Source organism: Daphnia pulicaria, chromosome 5, assembly GCF_021234035.1.
Source record: "Daphnia pulicaria isolate SC F1-1A chromosome 5, SC_F0-13Bv2, whole genome shotgun sequence".
NCBI classification, from domain to species: Eukaryota; Metazoa; Arthropoda; class Branchiopoda; order Diplostraca; family Daphniidae; genus Daphnia; species Daphnia pulicaria.
This window is the reverse complement of record NC_060917.1, coordinates 700,884-719,962: the sequence shown is the minus strand read 5'-3', so window position 1 is coordinate 719,962 and position 19,079 is coordinate 700,884. Positions and strand designations below refer to the sequence as shown.

Below are 19,079 nucleotides of genomic sequence, written 5' to 3'. Positions count from 1 at the left end.
AACAAACTCTACTGAAAAAAAAAGAGAAAAGTTTCTATTTATTTTTTGAGTTGCTTTGGTCACGATGATGACTCATTGCTTCCACCCCTGTTCACACAGAGAGAACCAAAGCAACTTGAGCAACAATAATAAAACAAACATGGCACACACACACTATTCGAACGTGTCATCCTATTGCTGTGAAGAGGCGAAAGCGAATCGATGGGAAATTCGGCCGCAACTTTAATTTCGGTCTCCCTTTTCTTATGACGACATACACACACAAAGAAATAAGTTCAGCAGGTGTATTATGGTTATGCGTGATATGCACACTGTCCTTCGTCATTTGTCCTCCATGCTATTATCTATCTCCCCTTTTTGTTCGTTTCTTTTTACTGTTAGATTTCCTTGAAAATGTTTGTTATTTAGCCTGGAGATGACAACTTCTTCCAGCAGGTTTTTCACGTCTAATTTTGATCCGATTCCTAGATCAGATTTGAAATTCAAAAGGAAATTCTATATTCCATCAAAAACACGAAAAAGTAGAAGAAGAAGAAGAACCGGCTGTTGAAAGCTCCAGGCGCTATAAAAGGTAGGTAGCCTTTTTAATTTTTTTATGTTGGTTATTATTTAAAGTAAGAAAATAAAAGAATTTCCAGTTTTTCTTCTTTTGATGATAAAACAAAAAAAAAAAAATGGAAGAACCGAAAAACAAGTCTGATGCATCATAATCTCTCTGTTGTTTCCCTCTGATTTTTTTTTTTTAGCTGCAGAGAAAGAGGAAGGAAGAAGGGCGCAGTGCGCCCGATCAATCAATTCTCTCAACTCGATATGAGGGAAACACATAGAAAAAAGAGAATCTCTATTGTGGGGGATATAGCTGTATGAACGCTAGTTTCCCGAATCCAAAAAATAAAAGGGGGGAGAATATAATGGAACTGCATCATGTACGACTGACGTAAATAAAAGAAATGAAAGAATAAAAAAAAAAAGACATTCTGAATTTTTCTAGCTTCTTTTGTCTGAATCCGTTCCAACGAATCGGGAGCAAAAAGGCAACCAACTCACGGTCCATTTTCCTTCTCATTCTCCCGTCTGCTTCTCTCTACCGGAGAGAGTATCTAGCGTCCAGCGATGACTGCAGCTATGTCTGTGCATTCAATTGGAACGTGACCGAATATTATCGATCCTCCCATCTCCCGACTCTTACCGTCACTCGCTTCTCTCCGTAGATGTATTATTGAAAAACAAAATAAAATAAAATAAAAAAGGGACATGAGAGTATGGTTGGTATCAAACCTTTTGGATCTTTTTTTTTTTGTTTTTCGTTCCATTTTTTGATTCTACGTTCTATTTCCGCTTGGGTATTCGGTCGGCGGCGACTCGGCGGCAATCATCCGGTCGACATCATCTCCGACATGACGTTCTTCTACTTTTTGGCCAAGTTTTTTCATATTTCTACTTCTTTTTTCTCTACTGTTTGGTCGTCATAGTAACCAAGAAAGTTGGACTATTTTTCTTTTTGGGTTGTTGGCTATGAGACGACACAAATTCGTCATTTTCCAGGGCGGTTTTCCCCGGATCTGTTTTTTTGAAATCATCAGAAAGGCAAATGATTTGGTTGCACAACAGCAGCAGCAGCTCGGCACATCATCGAAATAAGTTGAGATGTAATTCGCTACACGTTCGGCATCAGGCAGACCCACTTTGCACGCTCCAACTAGTCGAGCGCGGCAAACCCGGCAACCGAAAATTTTCGTTTCGTTACCAATAAAAATGCGCGAGCGCGGAACGTCTATAGGGTCTCTCCTGCCATTTTTTAAACACAATCAGCCGAGAGAGAGAGAGAGAACCCTCGCAGATGATGTGTGTAATCAAAGGAAGAATTTTTTAAAAAAAGAAACGTTGAAGGAGGCTATATAGGAGCTATTGTTCCGGTCACGTTTGATTGTCTTTAATTCTCTATCGCTGAAATTCAACACCTTTTTTCCTCTGTGTGTGTGTGTGTGTGTGTGCAATGGTGTACGTACTGCATCCAACGAAAGTCTGGGCGGTGGCGGCGGCTATTATTGTTCGATGCCATTTTATACGAGATATTTCCTCCTCGCATGGCTGTTTGTTTGTTTGCTTGTAACTGGTCGTTATATTCCGTTTGTTGTTTGTAACTTTGATTTCCCTCCCCGCCATCTGAAAAATTGAAAACAAAAATAAAGAAATATAAATCATAAAATAAAGAAAGAAACATTCTCGAGTTAGACACGACCTCCATACTTCATCACATGCCGGGTGCTGCTGCTGCACACAGCAGTCTGGAGGGATTCATAATGATTCGTCTTATTTGTGGGCTACTTATACTGACTTGTACACAGAGTTGCCTTCGTAGTTATTTCCATCCGGCCCAGCTGCAACAGCAGAAATAAATTTTTCTTTTTTATTATTTTAAAAAGGAAAAACGGGATAGATTTTCTCTCTTTTTAAAAAACGGGGACATGGCCTTGCCTGTGTGTGTGTGTGCCATTGACGTTTGTTTCAACACAAAAAAAAAACAATGCCGAAATCCGAGTTGGATCGTCCAAACAATTCGTCGAATGTTTTTCAGCTCTCCGTCTTTCATCACTGCGCAACACAAAAGGCGCTTCGCATATTTGTTTATTATTATTTAACCCTCCCCCCCCCCCCCCACTCGAAAGTTACTGGGCTGCTGGATAGATCGAATTACCTGCGGGCGGGTGGCCGTCCCAGTGAGCCAACACCACTCCATACACAAAAAATGACAAAACAGGGGAAAGATAAGCTCGACGGCCTCGGCGCCCGTGTCGTCGGTTTGATCCCGGCGTTCGCACACTTTATGATCATCATTGGCGGGATCATGTCATCGCTGTGGGGGCACTGCTACCGCTGCACTTGTTGCCAAACAGCTGGGAATTTAAAAACAAAAAGTGTTGATTGAAAATGTTGCGCCTTTCATGTGGTGTGTGGTGACGGCAGCTAGAAGAAACCTTAACGAGAAAAATGAAAAATAAAAAAAAAGCCGGTGACAATAGAGGACGTGACTCAAATAACTTGGAATTTGATCAATCACCGACAAATACGGCGGTGCTGGTTGTTGTTTGAATCCCTTCCAGTTAGGAGAGGCGATCCGGTTGAGAGGCCACCCAACATTTACAAGTTCTACCAGATTCCGTTTTCTCGTTCTCTTGAATTCCAGGCCATCCGAAAGGGCCAACAAGACAGAAAAATAAATCCGTTGGAAGAAATCAAATCGTAGCGACTTTGACCCCCTCTCCTCACGACTCGTTCACTCCATTTTCTCGCCATGGCAACAAACATACGCGACGACGACAATAAAGAGTCGAATGGCTTTTTTTTTTTTTTTCATTTTGTATTTTTATTTTATTTTTTCGCAATCCACAATGGCGATCGGGTGACGCCTTTTCATTTCTTCCGTATATCAAAAATCCAAGTTTTAGAAATGAAAAAGGACCAAAAAAAGTTAAACAAAAAAAAGAAAAAAAATACTATGATACATTTTACGGAGACAACGAACAAGAGATAAACTCTTATAACACGGTGCCAATTTGATCCAATATAAAGAGAGATATCTCTGTTGAAATTTTTTTAGCTTTTTAAAAAAAGAATTGAGGAAAAATATAAAGGAGAGAAAAAACCCCCACCGACACGTGCGCACGGGTAAAGGAATTAGAAAAAAAAAAATAATTGAATAAATGAAAAAGTAAATCGGGACTTATCACAAATGGGAATGAGGAGAGAGAAAATGGGGGATCGTTTACACATAAGGCTTAAATTTAGCGATCACCCCGAAAAATGATTTCTTGTTTTTTTCTGCTCCAATCATTCGGGACAAAGACAAATCAAATGGGGAAGAATTTTTACGGGACGATGCACATTTCTTTCGCGTTTTTCTTGTGTTTTGTTTTTACTAGGTCAGAAGGATGGGAAATACAAAAAGATTTGATTGGTAAAGAACTGGGATAAGATATTTGACCAGGGTCTTTTTTTTCTCCTTATTCAGTACCGCTCAAAAATAATATTCCTGGAGGAGAGGACTGATTACATAGCACACATTAAGAAAATAGTAAAAGGCTCATTATCTTCTAGGATTTCTTTTTTTGTTGGTTTTTTTTTTAAGACGGTTACTTGAAACTAGGCGATCACAAGTGGCTCATCATCGGAAAATCCACGAATGACGGGCGAATCATCGTCTTCGAGGGTCTGATCCGAGAAGATGGTCGATTCCGATCTGTTGAAACAAATGCAAAACGTTTAAAAAAACGGAAAGGTTCAAAATCGACCGTGATGTTTGTTATACCTGGTGTTGAAGTGTGTCGAAGCAAACGAGGAGAAAGAGCGCTGCAGGCGACGATGACGGACCAACAGCATCACCAAACTGGCCGCCAGAGCCACAGCGATGATGACGCCGATGGAAACGGCGACGTAAACGTGAGTCGATCCGCCAGTGGCGTCTGGATCCGACGTACCGGGAGCCGGCTTGATTTCCTCGCCAAAAACGAAAAGCATATCCAACGGTTCCGAGCGCATCGACGAATAGCCGTGAGAGTCGACAATCGAAACGGCCGCATAATACATTTCACCGTGGTGATCTTCCGGCAATTGGAATTGCGACTCTTTCGACTCGTAGCGCAACGTCTTGTTGAGATCCTGATCAAAAATAAATGTTAATCAAATTATTCTTAATTGGATAAAAATAACCCAAAATCTCACTTGGAAGCTGCTGTCTTTGCTGATCCAAATGACGTACGAGTAATTGTGCGCGACGATCTCGTGAGGGAGGTCCTGGTCCCGCCAGTACAACGTCACGTTACCGCCCACTTGCTTGCCGATAGAGAGCTGATGAGGTGGTGGAATAGCTGGGCCCGACAGGGTCACCACGCCCGACGCACGCGATCCAGTGGCATCCGTCTGGACAGTGATTTCGTAAAGGGCGCCGTGATGGACTTCCAACGGCAACTGCACCGTGGCATTGCGGCTGGGCTGCAAAGTGACGTGCGACATCTTGTCCAGCGTGACGTCACGAATGTCCACCAGATAACCCAGACCAGCCGAATCGCTGCCGAGAACGACGCAAGGTGGTGCCCAGCTGATGACAGCCATGTCATTAGAGCCGGACAAGGCGGGGCGGACCGCCACGTTTTTGGGCGGCGACCGGTGATCGAATTCCGTCGTCAACGAAACCATTCCATCCGATCCGGAACCGTAACCAATTGGCCCGATAATAGCCACATCAAAAGTGTACGACTCGCAAGCGACCAATTCCCTCACCGTGAAGGTCGTGTCCGTCGTCCGGTTCCTTACTCCGCTTTGGTACATTTCCTACACAACAACAACCAAAACAACAACCAAAACAACAAAAGCGGAAACTCGTTAATAATCAGGCCCATCCATTGGGTTATTATTTTTTTTGTTCTCTCTCTCTTCTTGTTAGTTTAAGAATTATCGTAATCGGCCGGAAGTGGCCGATTTATCTTTTTTTTTCTTTTTTCAAATGACTGGAAAAACGATCGTAAACAATTTCTCCTTACCTTCAAGTTGACACCGTAATAGACGCCGTATTCCCACTTGAGCTTGCGCTTGTCCTTGGGCGGATGCCATTCTAATTTGACTGCCGTCATGTCGCCCTTGACAACGCTGGCACGTAAATCGCTTATCCCGGGCAACTCTTCGCCGCTGGTGACGGCCAGCACCGAAGACGGCGGCCCGGTGAAGCGCATGCGACGAGCCGAAACTTCCAAATTGTAGCGAACGCCGGGAGAAAGTCCAGTCACGTTGAGGCTCGTCGACGTCGTGTTGATGGCTGGATATTGAGCATAAAAATTGCCGCTCTTGACGACCACTTGATAGCCAGTGATGTTGCTGTTGCTGCCGCTAGGGGCCGACCAGGACAGCAAGACGGACGAGTTGCCGATCGAAGATGTTCGCAAATTATCCACCAACGGAACGATGGCCGAGCCGTCGAACGTCAAATACTTGCGGGCAGATCGCGGACCGGCAGAGTATCGATTCTCCGCACCCACCTGGAAAGAATAATTCGTTCCGGCCGTGTATCTGTGAGATACAACAAGGTCGGTTTTGCTGACGGGAACGGCCACCACTAGAAGCGGAGAGGTTGGCTCGACGTAAATGCGATAGGTTGTTATCAATCCATTGGGTTTAACGGGCGCATTCCAGCGAACTTGAACTTCGGAATGACTGACTTGATGGAGGGTTATGTTCCAGGGCGCAGACGGAGCTCCCATGGAAGTCTGAGCTGTGACGTAGAGCGACGGAGGATGAGCTGGTCCGACAACAGCTCCTTGCAGGGTACGAGCGTAGACGGTGATGTTGTAAACAGTGTAGGCCGTCAGATTGAAAAGGCGCAATTCGGTGGCGTTGGTCCACGTCGTGTTGAGCCACTGGTTGGTTCCATTGACGGTCGGACGGCCGGCAATCGAATACGAAGGCAAATATTGAAGTTGGATCCCGGCAGGAGGAGGAGGGATTTCCCACTCAATCAACAAAGTTGAGCTGTTGGAATATTTGTCATCGACGAAAATGCGCGACACTTGGTAGACTCGTTTGTCCGAGGCGCAATTCAATTCGTCAGTTCCGTCGTAACAATCGGTCGCGTTGTTGCAATAGAGGCGCAGGGGTAAGCACATGGAACCGTCGCAGCGGAAGGAGCCTCGAGGGCATTCCACAGTCAAATTGGTTCCTATCAAAATTCATGGAATATTATATTATTATTATACATACATTTCAATCCGTTGGGCCGGATATTACCTGGCATGATGAGACCGCAACCCTCTTCGTCTGTGTTATCAGCGCAATCCTGGTGGCCGTTGCAGAGAGCCGAGAAGGGAATGCATCCGCCCGATCGAAGGCAGCGGAATTCAGTGCACTCGGTCCCTCCTCCACCCGTTTCGGTTCCGTGACAGTTCTCTTCGTCTTCCGCCTGCGAACAATCGGATTCCTTGTCGCAAACCCAAGATTCCCAAATGCAATCGCCTGTGACCATCAAAAATATTAAAAAAAAGAAAAAAGAGAAAACCATTCCCCGCCGTTAAGACAACAAACACGAAAAACAAATTGAGGAGCAAAACGAGTGTCAGAACAATTGCCCGAGGCTCTCACCGTTGTTGCACTGGAAGTGATTCTCGCCGCAAGTGTGGCTGTCTGGGGCGACAGTAGTTGTGACCACCGAAGTGGAATGATTAGTTCCTGGACACGCCAATTCGTCAGATCCATCACCGCAATCGTCCTGGCCGTCACACTTCCACCAAAGCGGAACGCAATTCTTGTTGCCACACTCAAACATCGTGGCGCTGCAGTTACCCTGTCGTTCAATCAAATGAAAAAAAACAACAACATCAAAGACATTCAATATCATTCAATTAGTTCCGGTCTAACAAAATTGATTTGCAGAGATAAATGACTCACCTGAGGAAAGAGGGGAACAAACGGCCTGGGCGGACTAATAGTGGAGGTCGCTGTGCAATTGACTTCGTCCGACCCATCGTGACAATCGTTTTCTCGATCGCAGACCCACGATTTCATGATGCATCGCTTATTGGCACACTGGAACTGCCAGGGTTCACACGAATTGTTGCTGCAATTGACCTCGTCAGAACCATCGATACAGTCGTTTTCTCCGTCGCATTTCCAGGCAGCCGGAAGACAGTAGTGGTTGGATGAGCAAGAAAACTCTCCCGCTGGAAACATAATTCACATTAAAAAAAAAATAGTTCAAAAATCTCATTTTAATGGCAAAACTTACGTCGGCAGGTGACGGCGGTGCTGGAATTGCCACCGGAAGCCGGAGTCGTGGTGCAGTTATCCTCGTCTGATCCGTCACGACAATCATCTTCGAAATCGCAGCGCCAACGGGCCGAAATACATCGGCCATTGTTGCAGCGGAATTGATCCGACGAGCACGGATTATAGTCTAACAAATCAAGACACACGGTCAACAATCACACTGGCCAACGAAGAGATAAATGGTTTCACCATTTCAAAATTGTGTGCTGAATAATTTATGAGACGCGAAATGTTTAAAAGTGGGGGGGGGGGGGGGGAAGGAGGAAAATAAAACGAAAGAAAAATGGAACGCCCGCAAAAATTTTGAAAATCCGCCAAAAAATTTATTATTATTAATTATTATTCAACATGGGTTGGAGAGGAGCTACTCTGAGCAACGACTTGAAAGAGCTGGCGGTGGAGGACGGCGTCGGATTTGCACGAGGTGACAACACTGGAAGAAACGGAAGGGGAGAAAGAGGCGGACGAAGGGAGGGCCAGCAGCCAAAAGGCCAGCTGCGACAGGCCGGGAAAAACGGACTGGCGATGTTTCCAATAAACCAGAACATTCGTCAACTCGATCAAATCTTGTTGGATCACTTTCTCCTCCAGGTAAAGATCCAACTCGTCGCGCTGATCCGGCACCAAAGTCAATCCGTTGCTGTTGCCGTTCCCGCCTTCGCAATGTAAACTAAAATCGGCCAATTCGCTAAAATCAAAGGCAATGTCGCTGCTCGAGATCAAAGGCGTCGTCGACGATGTGGCACCAGACGTCGTAGACGTCGGCAAAAGGTTCGTCGGCATCGAGGATCTCTGTCTCTTGGGAGCGGAACTGTTGCACGGCACAGTTTCGCTGCTGGCCGTCCGACTCGACATCTTCCGTTTCAATTCGCCATTGCGGTTGTTGCCCGTCAAGGAAGTATCCATCGAATTGCGTAAAATGTGCTCAGAGACCGGCTGAGAATCCGTCTGTCTCAACAAGTTGCGGATCATGGCGTACGTTTCCATCCGCTCGCGATCGCTAACATCCAACCGACGCATGTGCTTGAACGCCGGATGGAGCACGCAGGCCAATCGGTGGACCAACTCCAGTGGCCAGTGCTTGTTTAGCGCTTCCAGAAGGGCGTGTTTCAATGCCGAAAGAGCTGGAGGATCTACCTGGGATTTGGGCGTACAAAGGGATACCACGTGACTCCTGGCCAGTAAAACATTGCAGAGTGTGGGGCAGGCCGTCTGAGTGCTGAGTTTGGTCACGACCGAAGCAAAATTTGAATAAAACGCGGCTAAATGACCAAGAAGTTGGCGATCCAGTTGGTTCCAAATTCCAGTAACGGATGGATCTTGAAAAAATTTGTACAATTCGCCGATTTGAGAAGAAGTGTTGATGACCAACTCCATCCAGTCCAATCCAGTCGACGATTCACCTTGTTCTCCACCAACAGGATGGATGGCTTTGGTCAACAGACTTTCCCATCCCATTGTTTGAACAGTATTGGCCATTCGTTGGATTGTTTCGTGGAAATTTCTCCAGTCTTGACGATTCGTAGCGCAACTCTCTTGAGCCAAAGCCAATGCCCGTCCGATAAGATTCTGGGCGCAGGGGACCGTCATCTGGCCAGTAAAAGCTTCTCTGAGCACTTGGGCAGAGTTGCAGACAACAGCCCTTCGCAAATGATCCAATCTCTCTTCCTTCAAAGTCCTTTGAACAAGTTGCCCGATCCGGGTGGAAGTCTCTTGATCCACACTCAACTGAATGTGCCGTAAAGGAGCTTGTCGCAGGAAAGGTGAAATGTCCGTCCCGTTTTGGTTGCTGTCGACGCAGTAACTGATTCCCAGCGACACTCCAACCAAACGACCAGCACCACTCGATGAAGTGGTTCCAGGATGGACAGAGATTATCAAACCGAGGCCTCCGGACGATACGGTACGAGCCTCTTCCGCAAAGTGATTTCGATATTCGTGTGCAATGCTGGGCAAGATGGTCTCGAAAGCTGGGGAGTTAAAAATGGAAGTCAAATCGTCCACAAGGGCCACTCCGTGTTTGGCGCCCAGTTCCACCAGCGCTTTAGACAACTGGAGGAAAGAAGCGGCGCTGATGGGTCCTGAACCAAGGACGACGCCGGCATTGCGAATCAATTCGTCCCGATCACTGGGTGCTAAATATCTCGTCACAATGTTGGTCATTGTGGCTTGTTGGGGTGAGGAATTGGACTGAATCTGTTCGCTGTTGTCCGACGAGTTGCGAACGGCCGTGGCGATGCTGACGATGACGGAAGGCGACGGGAAATTGACGTACGACGCGTTTTGCTGTTGATCGGATTGAGAAGAAGAACCAGGAGCTGGACTGGGCATAAGCCGATCTGATCCAACCCCGCCAGTTGGGGTCAACGGAGAAGCACCAGTGGTGGTCACCAATGACTGGGCGAGACATCGATGTTTTTTTAGTGTCGACGTACCAGTGGAATGGGCGTCACCAAAAGCGTAAACCTGAAGAGACAAAACGTTGATGGACGAATGAATTACATAATATGAATTTTAATCGGCTAGTACCTGTCGACAGTATACGCAGGCAACGTAGCCCTTAACTTTACGACCCTGGAATGTGACTTTGCCGAAACGGGCCCAGACTTCACTTCTTTTTCCTTCCCGGAGGACAATTCCAGCGGCATCACCTCGAAGTAGAAATTCGACATCCGATTTGGCCATTTCCAGATCTCCGTGCCCGTCGTCAATGAGCAAAACTCGTCGGGTCGTCGGCCCTGGGAGAACAGTTTTCAAGTCGAGCAATTCGGCGGCTGTTGCGGATCCAACTGCCGAAGGACGCGAAGCGACGACATCCGACGATCCAGTAGACGATCGCCCCTCAACCGCTTCTTGACTGTTGCTCGGTTTGCAATAGGAATGAACCGAAAGACCCGACGCTTCGTTGTCTGTCGTCGATTGATCGTCAAGTCCACCATTACCTCCGCCGTCATTATTAGCCGTTTCGTCAGCCGACGGAGCAGCCGTTACGACATAAGAGCCTTGATGATAGGCTTCAGTGGCAGTTGTAACAATGTAGCCGGCCGGTTCTTCTCCATCACCATTAGCCGAAGCGTCAGCGTAATGAGCTCCATCTTCTTCCTCTTCCTCCTCGTGTCGGTGATGGTGATGAGCGTGATGGCCCGTACTCGACAATATCGACGTCAAATCTTCCGTGTTGAGTCGAGTCAAAGTTTCCAAATTAGCATACGTCATGGCGGCCGTAGCGGCGCCAACTTGCGGATCTCCGGGACCTGCCGTCGGACCGCCCCCTCCTGTCTCAGCATTTTGTTCCATCGTTCTCCAATCACTTTACAACGAAGGAAGGTCGATTATCGATCGACGTCTGTATCTCATTAGAATGAGAGCAGCTTCATCCGCGTCTCATTAGCACAACCTGAATTTAAAATTTGGCGCCAATCCAAATTCCCCGCCAGGTGGGCGGAGTCGGCGATTAAAAAACTGGTGATCGCAGCTGTGTTGGCTTGACAGATCTTGGCCAACACGGGAAGGGAAGCCCTTGAATGGCCTTGGGAAGACGATGGGCTTGGCAACAAAATAGGCGACCAGCAGTGCAGTAACAGCATCAAGGAATTCGGCAGTGTGTTCCTGGCGTTTCGCTTTCTTTTCACTTTTTGATTGAAACAAGTTGCACACACAAAACAAAATCGTGGAAATCAATAGGCGAGAAGAACTGAGGTGAACGCCGATGTGGGTGGCACACGTGGCACTTTTCTTTCTTCAAAACAAGATGGCCGACACCTAACTTTTTGGTTTGTTTCAAACAAACAAACACACTTATGTCGAGACTCGTGCCCTAACGATGGCAACACTAGGAAAACTCAATCAAACCAAATGTCTTTCCAGATAAAATGTGAGAGGGGAATGTGAAAAAAATTTAAAAATTTGGTTTTCCCTAATTTTATAATCGATAGAAATGGGGGGGAAGTGTGTGAAACCGAACACAACTCGGACTGGGACTGCTGGCGTCTGAGGGACCGCCACCTTGCGACGAAACGGGTTGGTTTCAGTCGGCAACTCAGCCCGCCCCGTGCTATCATCCAATAAGCTCGGGTGCGGTGCGGGTTGCAGGAGGAGGGGTGGGGGGTAGACAAGTATACTTGGCGACAACACGAAATAAAAACTTAACAAACAAAAATAAATAGAATGCCGTCACTTACCGCAATGGGTTTCGTCGCTGCCATCATCACAATCGTTGTCGAAATCACACTTCCAATGAAGGGGGATGCAACGTCCATTTCCACACTGAAATTGCGTCGTACTGCACGACGGCGAAGTGCAATTGACCTTTGATTTGGATCGATTCAATAAAAATGATAACACGCAATCAACAGCAGTTGTACAACAATAAAATGTCTACCTCGTCCGATTTGTCGTAACAGTCGTTATCGCCATCGCACCTCCATAAACTGGGGATGCACATTTCCAGGGTTTGACACTCGAAATAATCTTCCGGACAAGTTTGATTTACTGCAATCCCAGACATATGTAATTAAATAATGTAAGGATCGAGAAATAAACAAATAATAAAGAGTAAAATACCGCGGGAGCAGGATCCGTTAGGCTGAGGGACTTGACCATCAGGGCAAAGGCACTTTTCGCTACCGTTGGACTGTAGTTCGACGTGCATACCGTCTGGGCAGATGCAAGAATGACCATTGTTGGGTCGACCCATGCACAAGAATGGGCAGACACTAGTCGTGCTATTTGTAGAGCAGGCATTGCTGCCGTGGCGTAAACTTTGCGAAAAGATCTGGCGATAAATTCAGATTGATTATATAACGCTCTCCAATTTGCAGCAATTAAAGTACCTTGAGATCCATGACTCCTGGAAGGCGACTAGCAATAGTCGTCAGACCAGTCCCGCGGTTCTTGTCTGCCATAAAGATTCCCTGGGCGTTCCAGTCGTCCCAGTACATCACGTTCTTGAACACCGCAACGGCGAACGGGTGAAGGGTCTGATCTGTTCCTTCCAGTATCTTTTTAACATTCTTGCCATCCAAGTCGGCTGATGCAATGTAGTCGCTTTTAGCATCCACCCAGTAGATCCGGTCAGCGAAAAAGTCGATAGTTACGCCATTGGGCCATTGAACAATGGGAGATCCGATAAGTTTTTCCTATAATTTTAATTTCAACTTTAGTTAATGAAACAACTCAATTATTGCAAGTACAGTAATACCTGGGAGGATCCATCCAAATTGGCACGACAAACGCAGGCCTTCTCAGACGACCAGTCCGTGTAGAACATGTAACCACGCGATGGGTGCACCGTGATACCCCTGGGCTTGTCCAGGACAGTTCCATTGAGGATAGTTCGTCTCATTCGACCCGTATTGTTAATATCCGTCCGTATGACTTCAATTTTAGATCTGGCTCCGTCGACAAAGTACCTAGTCAACCAAATAAATATTATGTTGATGTGAATACTCAAATAATTAATTAATTAAATTCATACAAATTGTTGCTAAGCCAATCGAAGGCCATTCCCTCAATGCTCTCCAATTGATTTTCAACCAAGACCTGAGGAACGCTCTTGCCATCCAGGCACAGACGCCAGATTTTGTCCTGAAGCGAGTCAGCCCAGTAAACGCAATTGGCTCGGGTATCAAATTCTAAGGCAAAAACATTTTGCAGGGCCGGAAGGGGCAGTTCGTCCAGACGGCCGGTATTTCTCAAATCGATACGGAGGATTTTCTGCCGTTGGGCTACCAAGATAAAGTCGGCTTCTTCCGAAACGGGGCAAGAGACCCTATCAGGAGCGAATCGCGATCCAGCATCTCCTTCCACGCAAGTGTCACCGGGTACCAATCGGTAGCCTTTAGTGCGATTGTAAAATTCGCCTACAGGGCATTTGGTGGGTACGGAGAAAAGATCAATAGTCGAATCCGGATCTCGTACGCACTGATTCGTCACTTCTTCTTCTTTGAATCCGAAATCACATTCGTAATCATCTCGACGACATTCGCAATTGGCCACAGTTGTTGGACGGATGTAAGCTTGAAATTTCAAGAACATAAAAGTTAATTTAGAAACAAGAGATTTAATGAAAATAGAATAGTTACTTTTGCCATTGTAGCAGTTGGAATGGGTCATTCGTCGTTGGTAACTTATTTGGTGGCCCAAAAGGCATGGACGACCTAACAAACTGCCACTGGGTGACCACAATTTGTAATCGTCGTCCTTGCATTCGTATTCTAAAAGTTTACAATAATAAAATCCAAATGAAAAATGTTATTCGAATCAAAACCAATAATATGCAACTTACGGAAAGCTGCTCTGAGATCAACGGTGACAATGATCCATTGATGACTTCCGGATTTTGATCCAAACATGGTAAAAATAGTGGTATTCTCTCCGGGTTCTAAGTTTGAAAAACAATCCATGAACAAACGATACAAAAAAAAAAAATTTCCAAATGTAAAAGAAACGAACCCGTAATGAGGCCATAAACACGCATAGGTTCGTCGATAAATTGGTGCGTGTTCCAAGTTTCTCCTTCATCCGTCGAATAAAGCAGTTCCTTAGTGGCAGCATCGGCTCGGAACATTTTGACAGCGACTATAACGCCACCGTGATCACCCATTGTGTACCAATAGCTGCCTTTCAGTACTTGATGCCACGTCAATCCGGCATCCGCGCTCACGAAGACGCCCGGGTGTCCTTTTTTTAAAAATATTATTTGATTAATGAACACACATTCTTCGTTCGTAATTGGAAAGGAAAAGAGAACAAAAAACAATAACAAGAAATACCTTTGAGAGAAGCTCCAATGACGCCAGTGGCGACGATAATTCCCGGAGCCGAAGAACTCGTCAAAATCGGGGCCGTCTTGTTAATTGGATAGAGCTGCGAAAGTCTCTGGCTGAGGTGGAGCGAACATCCATTGCTGCGCTGGCAATCAATCGATTGACCCTCGTCGTCGTACCTGGGAGGCTGGATGAGCTTCCATTCGCCGCCCTTGTCGAAGGTAACCACCGTCACCAGATCGTCGGGTGTGACGCTCGTCTTAGTCAGAGCTGTAGCGTTCGGGTCGCGGAACTGCGACGCAATGTAAATTCCTCGAAGTTTCCCGACCCGGTGGATGTCGATGAAAGTCTCGGCTCCGACGTCTTTTAGCCAAGAATTAGGAAACGCTCCTTCAGGATAGAAGTAGAGGACCCGTTCCAGCGACAATGAAAATTGCACTCCCTTCGTGTCGTCGGGAACGTTGGAGATGTAGAGATTGGTCAACATCGAGTCGTGATTGACGCAGACCATTAACTGGCCCTCGGAAATGTCAGCAATGTGAAAATCACGTCGGCGCAATTTGGAGGGAAAACTGGCCGTCACGAACGGCCCCCTTTTGTACGAAACAAGAAGGTCCAAATCGCCGCCAGGATTGCGACGAGTGGCCAGCATAAATTCGTCCCTCAATTCAAAATCTTCTACGTTGGTGACGACGACTTTGGCGTCATTGACGGCCGTAAACATGCTGACGGAAGAGAGGACGACATTGTCTGCTCCGGGTGTTTCGTACTCGACGTACAATGTAGTCGGTGACGTCGTGGTGTCGAGGAACCACGACTTGACAAATTCACGCACCATTGACCAGTCCATTCCGAAATTCCGGCTGAACCACAACTGCAAAACCGCAAACGGAAATCAATTATTAGTCGAATTCAACTTTTAAAAAACAATAATAATTCGATCAAATTGCGACACTTACACGACGAAGGCGATCCGTTTTATCGTAGGAGAGTATAGAAAACGGTTTCCGCTCATCAAAAGTGATGTCATCGGGAGCAAAATCTAGCGGATAAGATTGAACCGTGTTGACGCTATCTGTAGTTGTAAACATCTGGCGGTTGGTGATGTCAGTAAAAACGTACTAATAAAAATAAAGTCGAATTAAATTACAGGAAAAGATTAATTTTGAAACGAGAATCTCATATTTACGTGACTGTTGACTTTGGGGTGATTAAAGAAACGACCGATAGACGCAGGCTTGCCATTGGGCAACACAAACAGGTGGTCCTATGCGTAATTGAAAGTTAATTCATTGCCCTAAAGTGAAACGAAGTTCAAGGCTATATTTTTTTTGAAGTCATTACCTTCCGGACAAATGTGCGTCCATAATCATAAGAAACAAAGACGGATGAGGAGGCGTCAGCGCTCTGAGCCGGATTTCGTGCAAGGCAAACCACCACATCCGAACCCTCTCCGGCCCAATGAACAGTCAGCATAAAGTGTGTATCATTCAGAGGAAACTGAAATAGAAATTGGTTGAAATTCAAATTGAGAATTATACACTCGAATGTTCTATAGGTTATCGGTTAAGAACTATTTTTACTCTTCCAGGGATTTTGAAAGTTTGCTCGGTCCTGTTTACGTAACAGGGTTAAAACTGCGCAATACTACTAATACTTTCATCAAACAAAACTAGTTGAAGGGTCAGCAAAAAAAATTGGACCAAAAAGGACAATTTTCTTGAACCTCAAGTTTTCTTTTAAGTTGGACTGGGTTTTTCCCAGAAGTGATTAAGAAGAGGGGGGAGGATACTGCTGTTTCTTGCTGGATAGATACAAGAATAAAAAGAGACATGCAGGCAACAACAAGGAAACTGGACAATTATGTATGAGGGTAGTTGGAGACAGGAAGTGACTGAATAACTAAAAGAGCCAATTAAAAAAAAATAAGATCCCAATAACTTGCTCGAGGCACTTTGCCAGCATGGAAAACGGTCCCTGTAACAGACCTAGATTTTTCCTTGCCACTTGTCGACAAGTCATTAACAATGAATTGAATCCTTGCGAAAGACTGACTTACCACACTAGTGCTGTTGGCAGGTAGAGGTGGAAGAACACCCCGAACACTGCTGACTTGCGACTGAGGAGTTGGGGCTTGCCGTTTGACTCTGTCACCTGCGAAAAGCTCAGAGACATGTTGATCCAAGGACACATCTTGGTCAAAGGATTCAGCTGGTAGGACAATGTCTCTGCTCTTGCTCTCGACATGATGTAGACTTGGATGGAAAGTTAAAGTTTTCTTCCTAACGTCGTTGTCGGCCTTTACAACGTTCGACAATACGGAGAGAGCGAATAAAAAAGCAAAAGCTCTGTATAGCCAAAGCGTGACTGCTTTCTCAGTCGACGCCATTGATATGTGCTGATCAACGAGTTTTTCAAGTTGAATAAAGAGACCTAACTGACTTGACAAACCGAGACTATGTAAATGTAACGACTGTCAAACTGGGAACTTGGTAAGCAAACAGCAAGAGATTGTTGCAATCGTGGTCTACGGGACTCTGGCGGCGCGTTCGGAAATCGAATGGCGCACGATCGAGATAAAAATATTTGAATAAAAGATCGCGCAGATCTTGTTCTTGTTTTGATAACCAAAGTTCACTGCTAATGTCAATAAAAATGTAAAAATTCCCAATAAATCAACTTGGCTTCGAGTATAAAATTTGATGCAATGACTGAACTCTGGGAGAAAATGGGTTAAGACCTTTCTGGAAACCCAACGTGAGCAATACGTATCATCTGTGTACGACGTTAGCTGAATCGGATCGGTGGCAATGAGTCATCATGGGGGAAATCCAGAGCTACTGCATATACCGAATTACATCGAACACATATGTATAGTAAGTGTATATGTGTGTGTGTGTGTGAGAGAGTGACTGTGTTAGTAGCACTCTGTCACCGTCATCAAATAAATATAATATTCCAGCAGCTGCGGGAACGGGAAAAATAAGAGTCGGGTCGATAGAATTCACGTGCGCAACGTCAAATAAGAGACGAGGACCTGACGGTGGGGGGGAATAAAAATGCACAGCCTTTTTATTCTTAAATATTAGATGATGACTTTGTGTGTGTGCTGGACACACAGCCATCGAATGACGTCAAATCAACAGATCGATCATTCGATCTACAGCCTCTATAGCGTATATAGACTTTCATTTTTAAAAAATATTTGAGCAATATCCTGCGGTATCGATTAGACCATCTCCTTTTGATGGGTCTAGAATGTCAAATAAGCGAGTCAGCCCGCCAGCGGATATATGTGTGTGTACGTGTTCCAATTTGATTGGCAGAATATTTTCAATTCTTTTTTCAATATTAGATGGGTGAAGAATGACTTTGCAGGTTTTCCAACTTTATTAGTAATATGCATGTATACGGCATCTCTTCTTCTATACGACAGTTCACGTCTCATTTGAATTAATGAGAACAACTTTATCGTCTCTCTCTCACGTTGAGAGGCCAGGTGTTTTCCATCATCATTTTATTAAATGGCTTTACCGATACACTTTTATTCCATCCCGACTATTTGTTATCATCGCCATCAAATATTTAAAAGAAAAAGTAGAGCGAACATTTTTTTAATGCAAATTGGATGTCACATCCGCCACATTATTCATTCATTTCTTATCCGCTTCCGTCTGTTTCTTTTCTAATTCAAATTTTCACGAACGCCAGCTCGGTGTTTTTAAAAAATGCGAAACACACATTTTTAGTGGTTGTCTAAAATAGCGTGTCTGTTTTCCCACATCTCGTTAGCTGGTTCCCCTTATCTAGACGACTTGCATCCAATTTATTTCAAAATGATTATCCATTGAATTATTTCTCGTCTATAATATCCAGGCTCAGCTGAGCTTGCGCATAGTACGCAGCCCCCCTCAAAACGTCTCGGAACTGGATAATTAAATCATTTTAATGCCTGCACGTCCTTATTGGGGCGACCTTACACGTGTGTGTCGAGAGATATTATACCACGCACAGCTAGAAGGAGAGTGATATTAAATCAATATAGCTTCCATAGCGAAATGACACACACACACAACGTCATAAGTGTGTGTCGACTCCTGCTGCTGTTTTGACTGTGTGTCTTAAAGCCAGACAATTTGATCAACTTTCCTCCCCATTAAAGGTTATACTAATAGCCTCGCCCACCACCCCTCTATACGCTGTTTGGCTAATGGAATAATAAGGGCTCACCGATATAAATCGATCAAAAATGGTGGGGGGACAACTATTTCTATACGTCAACGCACACAGGAACGAATCAAAATCGCCCAAAAAAGTTTCGTTTTCTTTGAACCGGCGGCGGACTTGACATGTCTTTCAATCTCAAAAGGCCGCGGCCCAGAGAAAGATGAATGGACAAACTTTTGTGCGCAACGGTGCGACACTTTTTCCCGAGAGAGTTCTTTTACTCTGCCGGTCACGTTATAAAAACCTTCCAGCGATTCCGTCATTTATATAACA

General features: G+C 45.3%; 2 protein-coding genes across 2 annotated transcripts; both read right to left on the bottom strand.

The window, feature by feature from the left end:
- Window positions 1-3,908: 3,908 nt before the first annotated feature.
- LOC124340626 (sortilin-related receptor-like) lies at window positions 3,909-17,095 on the bottom strand. The gene is made up of 22 exons (XM_046793196.1): window positions 16,639-17,095; window positions 15,924-16,079; window positions 15,769-15,846; window positions 15,539-15,700; window positions 14,586-15,453; window positions 14,266-14,493; window positions 14,099-14,194; window positions 13,896-14,027; window positions 13,289-13,829; window positions 13,013-13,223; window positions 12,645-12,950; window positions 12,376-12,586; window positions 12,194-12,303; window positions 11,994-12,120; window positions 7,772-7,939; window positions 7,435-7,706; window positions 7,129-7,330; window positions 6,778-7,002; window positions 5,541-6,709; window positions 4,723-5,331; window positions 4,310-4,659; window positions 3,909-4,240 (listed from the first exon to the last, which is right to left on the bottom strand). The coding sequence occupies exons 1-22, from the start codon at window positions 16,966-16,968 to the stop codon at window positions 4,144-4,146; spliced, it is 6,648 nt and encodes a 2,215-aa protein (XP_046649152.1). The 5' UTR covers window positions 16,969-17,095; the 3' UTR covers window positions 3,909-4,143.
- LOC124340635 lies at window positions 7,946-11,940 on the bottom strand. The gene is made up of 2 exons (XM_046793221.1): window positions 10,342-11,940; window positions 7,946-10,278 (listed from the first exon to the last, which is right to left on the bottom strand). The coding sequence occupies exons 1-2, from the start codon at window positions 11,107-11,109 to the stop codon at window positions 8,152-8,154; spliced, it is 2,895 nt and encodes a 964-aa protein (XP_046649177.1). The 5' UTR covers window positions 11,110-11,940; the 3' UTR covers window positions 7,946-8,151.
- Window positions 17,096-19,079: the final 1,984 nt, after the last annotated feature.